Source organism: Hippopotamus amphibius, chromosome 2 (genome assembly GCF_030028045.1).
Source record: "Hippopotamus amphibius kiboko isolate mHipAmp2 chromosome 2, mHipAmp2.hap2, whole genome shotgun sequence".
Taxonomy (NCBI): domain Eukaryota; kingdom Metazoa; phylum Chordata; class Mammalia; order Artiodactyla; family Hippopotamidae; genus Hippopotamus; species Hippopotamus amphibius.
This window is the reverse complement of record NC_080187.1, coordinates 218,213,503-218,228,188: the sequence shown is the minus strand read 5'-3', so window position 1 is coordinate 218,228,188 and position 14,686 is coordinate 218,213,503. Positions and strand designations below refer to the sequence as shown.

Below are 14,686 nucleotides of genomic sequence, written 5' to 3'. Positions count from 1 at the left end.
TTCTTCAGATACATTTTCAATCCCCTGTTCCCTTTCTTCTTTTTCTGGGAGCCATATTATGCATAGATTGGCATTATCCCATAGGTCTCTTATATTGCTTTCATTTTTTTTTTTTCATTCGGCTTTCTGTCTGCTGTTCTGATTGGGTGATTTACGTTATTTTACCTTCCAGATCACATATTCATTCTTCTGCATTATTCACTCTGCTATTCATTGCCTTTAGCTCAGCTTTTGTCTTGGCAAATGAGTTCTCTAGTTTTTCTTGGTTCCTTTTTATAATTTCTAGTTCCTTTTGACAGTAACCTTCGTTTCTATCAATAGCTCTTTTTTTTTCTTTTGACCTTTAATATGAGTTTCTCTTTAATTATAAAGTTATACATTTTTATCTTCCTAAGCTTCATTTCTTCCCTGCGATCAGCTCCTTCAAAATCTCTATGCTTGTTGAAAGCTCAACAGCTCTTCTTAATTCCTTCAGTATTTTCATTTTCTCCTTTTTGAACTCAGTGTCTGTTAGAATGAAGAGATCTGTTTCAGTGTTTGTTCTTTCAGGGGAATTCTCTTGATCTTTTAATTGGGAGTGGTTCCTCTGCTTCATTTTACTTATATTTGTCTCTTGCTCTGGGTTTCGGAGAAATAATTACTGTGGTCTTGGTGGGCTGTTTTTATGTGGGAGTGGCCCTGTGTAGTCTATGGGTTTGGTATTTTTGGTGTGAGGGCTGTTTTTAGTATGGATACCCACCACCCCTTTCCACAGTGTATACTGGCCTTTATCCCCTTGATGGTAGATGTGACTGGTGTTGTGGTGACTAGAGCCTGCATTGGATGTTGAGCAGAGCCTCCTCTTTGCTCTGTGGTTGTCACTGCCCTGTCCAACTGCTCCCTAGTTGTTGGACTAGAAGCCCCCGGATCCATTTCTGAGCTGTGTTTCTGAGCTGTGGTGCAAGGTCGGTGGGATTGGAGCACTCCCACTGGGAGAGGAGCCACCGAGTATTCCTCTAGTGAGCATGCTCTGTTGTGTCGCCTGTCACCTATTGTGTGGGATCACAAAGTCCGCTGTTATTGGCACTGCCCTTGGCCCTGCCTCGGCTGTTGAAATGCTGGCAATCAACCCTGGTGTTTCTCAAGTGTTGTTTTCACAAGGCCACCAGCACAGATCCACTGAAGTGAGGTCCCAGGACTGCAGCAGTCACACACCTGGACTTGCTGTGAGGGCTATGGCAGCAGCTCCCATCCTAGCCCGGCCCAGCCCCCACGTGCATGTGCCCACAAAGCCCACAGCTCCTAAGGTCAGACCCATCTCAGCCACAGGAGACCCATGGTTGCTCAGATGTCCCTTAGGTGCTGAATTTACAGAGCTGGCGGCAGAGGTGTAAATCCGTGGCTCGTGCAGCCGGGGAGAGATTTCAGCCTTGCTTCATAAGTTGTGTGGTCCCTGGGGCTCAGCGGTGATTTCAGCCCCACCTTTGCAACCTGCTGGCGCCTACTCCTGGATCCTGCCAAGGTGGTGACTGGCATGGGAGCCCACTGAGGCAGTGGCTGGGGTGTGTGGGCCCACCCAGGCTGGAGCCCATCCAGGTGGCAGCTGGGGCACAGAGAAAGAGGCTTCTATGGCGACCCCGCCCCCCTCATGTGCCACTTAACAATGGCACATTGCTTCTATCTCAGGCCCAGGCTCCTCCCCCAGACAGTCCTGGTTGCAGCCATGCCACACTCCAGCCCCTTCAGGCTGTCTCCACACAGGCAACACCAGCCCTCTCCCCAGGTCTGTCCTGTAAACCCCAAGTTTCAGCACCCAGCCCCCACCCGTACCAGTGGAGGCTTGTCTCAGGCTGGGGCATGCAGGGCTGTAGTGTGAACCATCTGTGCAGATCTCTGTCTATTCTGCCTGCCACACACCAGTTGTTGTGCTCTCCTCTGAGCCTCTGTGGCTCCCTTCCTGTCCCAGTTGAATTGCCTGCCAGTAAGGGGGCTTCCCAGGCTGTGGGAACCTTTCCTCTTTTACTGCTCCCTCCCAGGGGCTCAGGTCCCATCCTGCTCCCCCTTTCCCCCCTCCTTTCATCCTACCCAGTTACATGGAGATCTTTCCTGTCCTTTCAGGTGTTTGAGGCCTTCTGCTAGTGTTTAGTAGGTATTCTATGAGAATTGTTCCATTTGTAGATATATTTTTCATGTGTTTTGGAGAGGAGGTGAGTTCCACATGCTTCTACTCTGCTGTCTTGATTCCTCTCCCAGTACCGTACTGTTTTGATGACTGTAACTTTGTAGTACAATGTGAAGTCAGGGAGCATAATAGTCAGGAGCTCTGTTCTTAAGATTATTTTGGCTATTCGAGGTCTTTTGTGTTTCTATACAAATTTCAAAATTATTGTAGTTCTGTGAAAAATGCCATTGGTATTTTGATAGGGATTGCATTGAATCTGTAGATAACCTCAGGTAGTATGGTCATTTTAACAATATTGATTCTTCCAACCTGTGATCATGGTGTATCTTTCCATGTGTTTGTGTCATCTTCAGTTTCTTTCAGTGTCTTATATTTTTCTGGGTACAGGTCTTTTACCTCCTTAGGTAGGTTTATTCTTAGGTATTTTCTTTTCAATGCCATGGTAAATTGGATTATTTCCTGAATTTTCTTTCTGATAATTCTTTGTTAGTGTATAGAAATGGAACAGATTTCTGTATATTAATTTTGTATCTTATAGCTTTACCAAATTCATTGATGAGCTCTAATAGTTTTTTGGTGGCTTCTTCAAGATGTTTCTGTATGTAGTATCGTGTCATCTGCAAACAGGGACAGTCTTACTTCTTCCTTTTCAATTTGGATTTCTTTTTTTTTTTTCTTGTCTGATTCCTGTGGCTAGGACTTTCAATACTATGTTGAATAAAAGTGGTGAGATTGGGCATCCTTGTCTTGTTCCTGATCTAGAGGGAATGCATTCAGCTTTTCACCATTGAGTATGATGTTAGTAGTGGGTTTGTCATATATGACCTTTATTTTGTTGAGGTATGTTCTCTCTGTTCCCACTTTCTGGAGAGTTTTTATCATAAATGGATGTTGAATTTTGTCAAAAGCTTTTTCACATCTGTTGAGGTGATCATATAGTTTTATTCTTCAATTTGTTAATATGCTGTATCACATTGATTGATTTGCAGATACTGGATCATCCTTGCATCCCTGGGATAAATCCCACTTGATCATGGTGTGTTGTTGGATTCTGTTTGCTAATATTTTGTTGAGAATTTTTGCATCTATGTTCATCAGTGATATTGGTCTGTAATTTTCTTTTTTTTTGCAATATCTTTGGTTTTGGTATCAGGGTGATGCGTCATAGAATGAGTTTGGAAGTGTTCTTTCCTCTGAAATATTTTGGAATAGTTTGGGAAGAATAGGTGTTAATTCTTCTCTAAACATTTGGTGGAATTCCCCTGTGAAGCCATCTGGTCCTGGACTTTTGTTTGTTGGGAGTTGTTTTTTATGTTATTTTTTTAATTACTGATTCAATTTCATTACTGGTAATTGGTCGGTTCATGTTTTCTGTTTCTTCCTGGTTCAGTCTAGTCTTGGGAGATTATGAATGCATAATACAAATTCCTAGAAATACCTAGGAATTTGTTTATTTCCTCTAGATTGTTCATTTTATTGGCATATAGTTATTCATAGTAGTCTCTTATGATCCTTTGTATTTCTGTCTTGTCAGTTGTAACTTCTTTTTCATTTCTGATTTTGGCCCTCTCTTTTTTTCTTGATGAGCTTGGCTAAGGGTTTATCAATTTTGTTCATCTTTTCAAAGAACCAGCTTTTAATTTTACTGATCTCTTCTATTGTTTTTTTTCTCTTTTTTTTCTATTGTTTTTTCAGTCTCTATTTCTAAGTGATTAGCATAAGTTTTAGCATTCATCTTTATGCAGTGCCAATTTGTAAATGCAAACATAAGCATATTGAACTCGTGTGTGGAATCACCAAATGACAAAATTCATACTTCATAGCTCGTGTTTACCAGAATGGCGGACATATTGCACAAAACTGATTTGATTGATTTCATTTCACTTTGTAATATGCACACATTCTCCCAACACTCTCTGCCTTGGCTTACTGATGAGTGAGGAAGAACTGACAGGAAATGGAACTATCTTTACATTTCCAACTAGCCCATCATTTTCAGTGCAGTAGTTGGCTGATACAAGGAAATAACACAAATAACAAAGGATGATAGAGTTCCTTGGTCGTTTGTGTGTCCTAAAACGTCATTTCCTTCTTTCTACATTTGAAGCAAGTTCTGGTTCAAGTACAAAGTATGGTCTCTGGGGCTGTCCTAAACATAACATGCTTATCTTCCACTTGCTTAGAGTCTCACTGAATTCCTCCACGTCATGGGTCCACTGGGATTCTGTGCTCATGAGGTGGCAAGGAGCAGTGGACACAGACATCGCGTATCTCCCCTGCTCATGCGTGTGCTTCTTGTCCCATCAGAACTCCCTTAACAAAACACAAGTTCAAAAATGTTAGGAGTTCAAGAATGCAATAGCAGAGCTTTAAATCACCTGCCACACTCTTCCCCACCCTCCATTCTTTGGGCAGCCACTTTCAACTTTCATTCTTTTCAGCTTTTTCTTACCTTATTTACTTTCATATTTCCAAAAAGCCTTCATAGAGTGCTATTTCTTTAGTTTTCAATTTAGATATTATCTGATGACTTGTATGATGGAAGGTTGGGATTTAGTCCCGTGTCACTTCCTACACACATTTGCCCCCACCCCCGCCCTGACCACCACATCCCAGTATCTTGATTAACTCCATGTTCAGTGTTTTCATTATTATGGTTGTATAGATAATGCCAAACTGAGTGTTGTAACAAAATGATATTCTTTTTTTAGGAACCACTTTTTTATTTGCATAGTTTTCTTTGCTTCTCTAAGTCTTCCATGTCCTCCAACAATTCTACAAAATGTCTCTTAATCCAGTTTTCTAGAAGTCATTTCCTTCCATGTCATCTAACAGTTTCCTTCTTTCCTGGACACCCCCCTCAACTTCCCTCTGTCCTCCTGCTCCAGTCTAAACTGGATGCTTTATACTTCTCCTCTAAAATTGTCATACAGGGTTTTCCTGTTTCCTGGATCTCATGATACCTTTTTAGAGGGGTTTACTTCTTTGTTTTGGTGGAGTATATCCTCAAGTAGCCTTCTGAAAAGGGATGTATGGAGGTGAATGGTTTGCTTGTCTTTATTCTTCCCTCATACCTGATTGATCATTTGACAGCAACTTCTAAGTTAGAAGTCTTTCTCCCTCAGAATTTCAAAGGCGTTTTTCCTTTGTCTTCTAGCTTCCAACACTGCTGTTGGCAAGGTCTCATGCCAGTCTGATTCCAAACCTTTGTATGTGACCTTTTGAAAAGGTCTGGAAGCTTTTAGGATTTTCTGTCTCTCTCTTAATATAGAGAATACTCTGTCTCTCTGTGTCTCTCCCTCTCTCTTTTTCTCTTTGTAATTTGAACTTTTGCAGTTATGTGCCTTGGTCTACTTTTATCTTCTGGGGCACTTGGTAGGCCCTTTTAAACTAAAAATTCCTGTCCTTCAGTTCTTGGAAATGTTCTTATATTATTTATTTGATAATCATCTCTCTTTTATTTTCTCCTTCTGGAACGCTTCATATTCAGCTGATCTCTCGCTTTCTTTTGTTTTTTACATTTTTTTATCTCTTTCTGTTTTCTGGAAGACATCCTTATCTTTACCTTACAATCCCTCTATTACATTTAAAATTTTTTCCTATTGTACTTTTAACTTCCTGAAATTTGTTATTTGCTAACTACTCCTTTTTATCATCCTGTTCTAGTTTCAGGGGTACAATATCTTCTCTTATCTTTCTGAGGTTATTATTTATGTGGGTTTTATTTTTTTCTTTTGCTCCCTGCAATAGCTTTCTTCCCTTTGAGTTATTTTTTAAAATCTGTCATGTTAAGGGTTTTCTTAAGATGGCATGGCTGTATTCTCTCCGTGGAAGGAAGCACTGGGCTGTCAGTGGGAGGTCGTGGACCGGACAGCACTTTTCCACATCACTGCTGAGGGACTCGTCAGGACGGGGCTGTTTTTTTGGGAGATCTTCAAATGTCAGGATCTAGGGTCACTTTTCTGAGTGATTGTTTCCCCAGAGAGACATTCTCTAGTCTTTTCCTGGGAAGCTATAAGTCTGGCTGCAGCATTCTGGCATCCAAATGGGGAAGGAGCTTGGCAGTTATCTCAGCCTTCCGTGTATGGACTTTTCTCTGTAGGTCCCACTGCCTCCGACCTTCCACTGGGCCAGATCCCCTGGGTCACCCTCTCCAGAGAGTGACTCCAGCCCTCTGCCAGGCAGGGAGGTGGCCATCACCTGGCTACATAGGGTTGGGAAGGGGATCTAGGGTCTGATGTGGTCTTACAGACTTTCAGCCAGGCTCTGGTCCTTAGTCTTCCTGGTGTCCAGGCCTCCAGGGGTCCCTGGGACCCTGATTCCTGAGCCCTTCCAGTGTCCCACTTCTGGGTCGTTTCTCCCTGTGACTGGCTCTCAGCGTTCACTGCTGTAGTAAGTCAGCTGCTACTCAATCATCTGCTTTCCAGCTTCTAGAATTTTGCTGACATCTCTCATCTGCCATCATCACGTCTCGCTCACCCTTTGTCCTTATGGATTTATGCCTTGTTTATTCCTTTCCTGTCATCTTAGTGGGATTCTGGAAGGGAGTGGAAATAAATCTGTGTCTGCTCAATGGGCCATATTTTTCTAGAAGCCCGTTCACTGGGGTTTAAGCAGGGATGTGACCAGGTTCATTTTGGACATGAGAGCAAGGACTCCGGCCTCTGATAGAAGAGGAATTACTGAGTGGAGAGTGGGACTAGAAGCAGAGAAGAGTTGAGTTTGATATTTAAGACCCTGGCCTCTGGCCCAGGCTTCTACCCGTGTTGGCAGACAAGATACATTAGCCCTTAAGCCTCAAAGACTGGAGATAATGATGGGACTGCCTCCTGGGTTGCTCTGAGGATTAAATGAGCAAACATGTGAAGCGTGTAGCACAGCGCTGGCCACATGGTTAGCATTCAGCGCCGGGTGACTGTTATCACTGCTAATAAGTGATACGTGATGAAGAGCTGAAGCAGGGACGTGACCCGGGCAGGGAGAGCCGGTGGAAAACTATCCCAAGGGTCTGTCACCTCCCCCACATGGGGGCCGAGAGTGAGAGTAGAGTTGGGAGATCAGAGGAGTAGCCACCCCCTGCAGCACCCTGAGGGCTTTTCCCAGCTGCCCGTGCCCAGGGTACCGCCCAGCCTGACTTCAGTCAGGACAGACAGACAGACAGACACGTCTCTGTCTTCATTCAGCTGCTGGAATGTGTGAGGGACTTGGCCTGGGGCCTGGGGCAAGGGTGGGAGGAGAGGGCGAGAGCCTGAGCCAGCCAGGGCCTCCTCTTGGCACCGAGAAGAGCTGGATGGAGGCAGAAAGAGAGATACACGCATGGCCGATGGAGAGAGCTGGGGAGGGAGGAGAATTTCATCTCCCCAAGGGTGGCCACCCTCTCACCTCTCCATCCTGGAGGGTCAGGCAGGAGGGGATCACAAGGCCCAGGAAAGGTGCTGGAGGGGGTGCTCAGACGGAGAGCGTGGTGCCAGCCTGTGCTCTAGCCCCTCTGCCCTTCATCTCTTTGCTGGGGGGGGGTTGGGGGTGGAATGGAAGACAGGACAGGCCCCGCCTAGACAGAGCGAGCAGGATTCACAGAAGGAAGGCACCAAGTGGAGCTTGAGGGTGTCTCAGAGGCACACAGACCACCCCCACCCACCGCCCAGCCCTGTTCCCCACCGAACGCAGCACTCCTTGGCTCCCTGCAAATAGATGTTTATTGGGCCACACAGACCCAGAGGTTAGCGAGTCCCATTTGGTTTCAAACTATGCTCAGGGGGACAGTGGGAGAGGAGGCAATGTCCCTGTCCTGAAGACCCTCACCATCTGGGGGAGACAGACATGTGACAATTCCAGGTGATTCGCGCTGTGGCAGACAGGCCTGTGGGGTTTGTAGAAATCTAGAGAAGAGGGACAGGGACATCATCTCTGAGAAGGAGCCTTGGAGCTGCCCTCTAAGGACGAATGGAGCATCCTGAGGAAGAAGGATGCTCTAGGTGGGGTGCACAACGTGGTCCAGGGCTGGCAGTGTGGGAACGTGGGGTGGGATGGAGAATCTTCAAGAGGTGGTGGTGGGATTGGAAGAAAGTTTCAGGAGCCCGTGGTCCTTGGCCAGTCCAAGAGGTCAACCTGAGAACTTAAAAGAGCCTTTCTGGGCTGAGAGCCACTTTAAGGGACCCTGCTGTTTCATAAGGGACCTCTCGTTTCATGAGCTACTACCTGGACCTGGGGCCGGGGAGAGAAGGCCCTGTTTGCTCACACCCTTGCAGCCCGGGTGTCTGCGGGAAGAGAGGCTGGCCTGACTGTATGTCGGGCCCTTGCCCCCACCCTTCGGCAGCTCCGTGCCCAGGCCCCCAGGGGTGACCCGGGGAGGGGCACACAGGTCTCTCCCAGATGATGGGCAGCTCTTTGCAGTCCTTGAGGTGGGAGTGACACTTCCGACGGCAGCCACCCACTGTCTACTCTGACCCCATGTGGGGCTGCCCCGCCCCTCTGTAATTAGACTTAGAGCGAGGCGGGGCCCGGAGGGCAGGGCTGACGTGTGTCAGCAGCATGGGGAGGCTGGCGGTGAGCCAGCCAGAGGAAGGAAGGGCCAGCTGCTGGCCGCCTGTGTGACTTTTCCCAAGTAGATGCTGCTATTTATACCGCTGTTGTTTGGGATCACAGACTGCCTCAGCCTCCTGTAGATGAGGATGTGAAGGCCCCGAGAGGGTGAGGGATGGCCCAAGGCCACACAGCAGCTATAGCTGGGCAGAGTAGAACTTGGGTATCCCACTCCCCAGTCAGCATCTGGGCCTGAATGTGGCTCTGATTCTGGCGGTGGGTCCTACGAGGACGCCTCGGGCTCCCCAGCCTCTCACACACATGTAGGATGGCCCTGAGAGGTGGTTGTTGCTCTGGCTGCCCAGCAGCAGGCCACGGGAGCTTGATACCAGCCCGTCAGCACTGGGTCCTGGCCGGAAGACTGACGGGCTGGATGTGGCCCGGGACCCGTTGGTGTGGGGCTGAGGCACGTTGGACCCCAGTCAGAGGAGCTCTCTGGCTGGGTCTGAGTCAGGGGAGCGAGTGAACCCCCAGCTACATCTTGAATGGTGTCCTGCCAGGTGAAAAGGAGAAGCCCCAGGGCCAGGTGGACCCTTCACCCCTTCCTGTCCGCCTCCACTAATGCCCTGCCCCAGGGTGCAGGCCCAGGGAGCCCCCAGGCTGAAGCCGGCAGTCAGAAAGCGCCTTTCTCCTTGCCAGGCCTCAGCTGCCCTGATTTAGAACTTCTCTTTGGGGTGAAGTCTTTGAGGCAGGCTCATGGTCGGATGGGGGGAGCTCTGCACTGAGGGCCACCCAGCAAGTGGACACGTGGGCACTGGCAGCCTGGCGCGGCATCACTTCCTGACCGTCACTGCCCCCCTACCTGACCCAGGGCAAGTGAGGCACGGCCCTGGACCCTGGATGTGTAAGGAGTTGGTGGTAGTAGAGTTTTCTGCTTGGCGGGGTGTGAGGAGCAGATGAGAGAGTGCCTGCTCAGACCCAGGGCCAGCCTGGCCTGCAATCATCTGGGGCAGTGGGCTGGGTCCCACGCCTGCTCATTCGCCAGACGCCCACTTTAGAGGGTCCATTTCCAGCTAACACAGGTGTTCCACGTGATTCTGGGTGGGGAAGGGCTCCCAGGGTCCTCAACAGGAGTCTAGTCACTGAGGCTTTGTTCCCTGCAGCTTGGGGTGGAGCCTGGGCCCTGCCACCAGCCAGGGAACTTGGGAAACCACATGGACCACCCACCCTGACCTGGAGTTGCAGCTCCCAGACCTCTGCCTCTGAAACCTGGACTCCTGGATCCCAGTGGCTGACATGCCCCCAGCCTTTCCCCACGCGGGCGTACACACTGGCTTCTTTCTCGGCCCCTCCGTGGCCTGTCGTGTCTCCTCCTTCCCTCCTGGCCAGACCCCGGCATTCATCACCTCTGCCCTTCTTTCCCATGCCCCCCTCAATCCTAACTAGGACCTTCTGCTCATCCTGGCTCCCCAGCCTGGCACCAGCCACCCTCAAGCCTCCCAGACTAGAAAACTTGGGGGTGTCTGCCTCCCCCTACCCTGCTTAGCCTGGGACCCCAAGTCCCACAGATCCTCCCTCCCTCCTGCTGCTGCCAGGGAGTTCTGGCAGGAGGTAGGCAGGATTAAATAAGGGAATGACACAGGCTGGCAGGCTGGCAGGCAGGGCTGCCCCCAGGCTCTCTCCCAGGTTGGCGGCTGGGCAAGGGGCAGCCTTCAGGCCTTGGTCCTCCCACAGATGACCGTAGGTCTCAGCCTGCAGTGGGGCCATCAGAGGGCTGCTATCGTATCAGCTGTGAAGTGATGCTCTCCAGATCCCAGACTTCGGGATGGAGGCTGCAGGAACTCTGAGCAGGGTCACATGAGGGCTTAGTGGTCCAGGAGGCTTCAGAGGGCTGGATCTTGGGGAGAGAGGCTTCACCGTGGAGGAGTGGGGAGAGTGTTGTGGATGGAAGGGACAGTTTGTGGAGAGGCCTGGCACTGGAGAGCGGGGATGAGTTGTTTAGCCAGCTGGGGTACCCTGGAGATGGATGGGAGAGGCTGGGAGGGCCTTAAGTCAGAGAATAGGATGGGTGAACCAAGGAGGCTGGAGTTTTCCTGTAAGTTTAGGGCTTTAAGCCCCTTCCTACCAGCCCCCCGCTTCGGCCCTCCTGGCCTGGCAAGGCCTCCCTGATGGGTCTCTGAGGCCGCCCCCTCTGCCACGGAGGACAGGTGGCCCTCACTTCATACTCCTGCCCCATCTCTGCAGCCGTGGGTGGGGCCTCTGCCTGGATGACTCTCCCACCAAGGATGTCATCGACTTCCCTTCGATACCGCCTGGCGTGCTCTATGACGTGGGCCACCAGTGTCGCCTCCAGTATGGGGCCTACTCTGTCTTCTGCGATGACATGGACGTGAGTGTGGGGCCTGTGTGGACATGGGGGAGGAGGGTAGCCCTCAGCAGCCCGCAGACCCTGCCCGACCTGGGCTCGGCCCACATGTGATGCCCACGAGACATAAAGTGGCCTCTGGGAGAGGCCTAGGGTTGGGCGGCCATAGACCCAGGTCTGCATTCTTTGTGGACCATTTATCAACTGTGGGACTTTGGGCAAGCCTCTCACCTACTGGAGCTGGATTGTAAGAGGTAAAATGAAACCTCTACTGTGGGGTCCTGGGGAAGATCACCTAAGGTGATGGCCACGGGCATGTCAGAAACCCTGCAGCTTCTAACCAGGGTGTTTCCAGACGGGTGGGCGGGGGCTGGGAGAGGTGTGGGTGGCCTGGGGATTCCACTGAGCCGCAAACCCAAGCCTTGGGCCGCAGCCCAGTGCCCCCCACATCACATGGTTCAGGGAAGACAAGAGGGGACCTCTGGGGGTTCCAGCTGTAGACCCCACCATGTGCCAGCCCCAAGGAGGGATTCCCAGGGGACCTGTGGGGGTAGCGTGGGGGCAGGGCGGCTGGTGGCGCCAGGGAAGAGGTAAGGGTGTGGCCCTTGCCTTCCTCCTTGCAGAATATCTGCCACACGCTCTGGTGCTCCGTGGGGACCACCTGTCACTCCAAGCTGGATGCAGCTGTGGACGGCACCAGGTGTGGGGAGAGCAAGGTAGGGGTGCCCCAGTCCAGCTGCGGAGGGGGTGAGAGGTGAGACTCCCTGCTGTGCTCGTGCTCCGGGGTCGGCCTTGGCTCACAGACCTGCTCACGCTCCTAGCAGACCCCCAGCCCTCTCAGGCCCGCGTCCCCACGTGCAGGATGGAGGCTTTGGGGCAGAGCTGCACTGGGCGATTCTCCAAGGTGCCTTCAGCGCGGAGAGTCAGCGTGTGGGCACCGTTTTATTCCTTGCTTGGCTGCACCGTGGGGCCCGGGGCTTGGGTGACTGGAAGGGGGCCTCCCCCAGTCCTTAGGTCCTCCCCCTCTGGGCCCTTGCAGGCCTTGCACCCACCTGTTCTCACTAGGGTGAGGAGCTTGGAGTGGCCTTGCTCCACCTCTGTCTGTCTCGGTAGTGGTGTCTGAATGGGGAGTGCGTTCCCGTGGGCTTCCGGCCCGAGGCCGTGGACGGTGGCTGGTCTGGCTGGAGCACCTGGTCCGTCTGCTCGCGGAGCTGCGGCGTGGGTGTGCAGAGTGCCGAGCGGCAGTGCACACAGCCGGCGTGAGTGTGGGCCCTGGGCGCCCGGCGCAGGTGGGAGGGCGCGCCCTGGGCAGAGGCAGCGATCGCGGGGACCCTGGCTCTGTCCCAGCCTCCCGCTCTCAGAAGGGTCCCCATGGAGGCTAAGCCCGGAGTGTCCAGAGCCACCTGGGGCCACTTCTAGGAGTGCCCCAGAGGCTGACTGAGTCGCCACTGCTGACTCCACTGCAGACAGGGGAACACCAAGGCCCAGAGACTGGAGGCACTTGTCAGAGGCCACACGTCGAAGCAACAGCTGGTGGGAGGGAGGCAGGGAGGACAGTGGCTAAGAGCTTAGGCCCTGAACCTCAGATGGATCAGGGTTCAAATCCCCTCTCCACCCCTTCTCTGGGCCTCGGTTTCCATAGAAAGTATATGATGGGGCAACAGCAGTGCCCATCTGGTACAGGGTAAATGCAGGTAAAGCCCTGCAGCTAGTCTGTAGTAAGTGCTCAGTAAACGGAGCCACGTAGTGGCATTCGAGGTACACGTGGGTCCAAGATGAGACTGGGGACAACTGGGAGAATTGGTCCGTCTGGGAAGGGTCCTGTGTGACCTGGGTGAGTGACTTCATCTCTCTGGGCCTCAGTTTCCCCATTTAAGAGATGTGATGTGAGGATGCAGGGAGATGCAGAGGCCAACTGTACTGTAGACTGAGGGGCTGCCTGGCACATTGGGATGAGCCCACTTCACTAGGCTGCCCCAGGGCGGGCATGGGATTCAAAGCCTAGTCCTTCTAGGACCCTGTGCTTACACCCCACCCTGCCTCCAGGCCTCTAGGTCTGAGCTATATGGGGGTGGTTTGGGGTTCTGGCTCTGTGCTGGGGGCAGCCCTGTCAGCTGGGCCGGGACCAAGAGGGCTTCCTTTTGACCTGGGCTGGGGTGCTGCCACCAGGAACATATCTGCTGACATGTGGGCTGTCCGATGCTGGGTCTCATGGGCTGGAGGCTTGAAGTAGCCCTTCCAGCTAGTGCCAGTCATGTCTTCAGCTTGGCCCAGCCTCTCAACAACCCTCTGCAGAGGCAGCCCCTAGTCCCATTTTATAGATGGGAAAACTGAGGCATGCATAGATGAGGAAACTGAGGCCAGGAGGGGTCTAAAGACTTGGCCAAGGTTACACAGCAGGTTGGGGGCAGAGCCCAGGCTTCATGCTGCCACTCTCCCTGAGGTCCTTTCAAACATGGAGACTGTGTCTGGGCCAGAGGGTGGGCGGCCCAAGGGGAGAGCAGCGTGAACCGAGGTGGGAGGCAGAAACCTTTGGGTGTTAGGGATGCAGGTGGAGCTGCTTGCTCCGAGGGCCCACTTCTGGATCCCGGTATGCAGTCAGCGCTCACTGTCACTGTGTACTCACTCTTCCTCCCCCCTCCCCCCACAGGCCCAAATACAAGGGCAAGTACTGCGTGGGTGAGCGGAAGCGCTTCCGCCTGTGCAGCCTGCAGGCCTGCCCCGCCGGCCGCCCCTCTTTCCGCCAAGTCCAGTGCAGCCACTTTGATGCTATGCTCTACAAGGGCCAGCTGCACACGTGGGTGCCTGTGGTCAGTGACGGTGAGTCCTACCGCCCACGGGGACACTGAGGCCCAGGGGGGCAGAGATCCAAGGGCCCAAGGTTGCCCCGTGATGCAGGCACTGTGTGCTGGGGCTGCCGCTCCCTCCTGGGAGGGAGGATACCTGCAGATGCTACCAGCCCGCTGGAGCCCCCAGCCCACCACTCGTGCGTGTCGTGGAGGCTGTCTTCCTGGTGGCCTCCACGACCCCTGCCCTGCTTGTCCCTCACGGCTCCTCTGCTTGGGCCCCCAGTGAACCCCTGCGAGCTGCACTGCCGGCCCGCGCACGCGTACTATGCCGAGAAGCTGCGGGACGCCGTGGTGGATGGCACCCCCTGCTACCAGGGCCAGGCCAGCCGTGACCTCTGCATCAACGGCATCTGCAAGGTGTGCCCGGCTAGGGAGAGGGTCTCCAGCACGGGCCGCCCTGATCCCCTGGCGGGCCTTCTCTGGCTTCCTCCTGCTTGCCTCTGGCCACCCACCCCAGGCTGTATCATTGGGCTTCCCAGCACTGCCAGGGAAGCCCTTGGATGGTCTCCCATCGCCTCTCAGCGAAGCCCCCCCCTCCACCTTCCTGGAACGGGAGCCCCCCATCATCGGGCCTCATCCCCGGCCTCTGCACCATGGCCTGCCCGCCACGGCTTCTGGGTGCTGGCCTGTGCCGGCCCAGCCCCAGCGCGGAAGCCAGAGCTCAGGCAGTGGCTCGACCTCCTGCTGGCTGGATGACCCCAGGCAGTGGTTTCCTCTGCGACAGCAGAAAGAGGACCGTCCGTCCATGTAGACAGGTCACAGGGTTAAACGCGGTCAGTGACACGGCAT

General features: G+C 52.6%; 1 protein-coding gene across 1 annotated transcript in view; it reads left to right on the top strand.

Moving 5' to 3' along the window:
• The window catches only part of ADAMTS7 (ADAM metallopeptidase with thrombospondin type 1 motif 7), a 54,110-nt gene that overhangs the window by 26,814 nt on the left and 12,610 nt on the right, over positions 1-14,686 (top strand). The window contains exons 9-13 of the mRNA XM_057725095.1: positions 10,928-11,072; positions 11,672-11,764; positions 12,162-12,307; positions 13,699-13,868; positions 14,121-14,254. Of these exons, the coding sequence (XP_057581078.1) occupies positions 10,928-11,072; positions 11,672-11,764; positions 12,162-12,307; positions 13,699-13,868; positions 14,121-14,254 (688 nt within the window). The remainder of the gene's footprint in view (positions 1-10,927; positions 11,073-11,671; positions 11,765-12,161; positions 12,308-13,698; positions 13,869-14,120; positions 14,255-14,686) is intronic.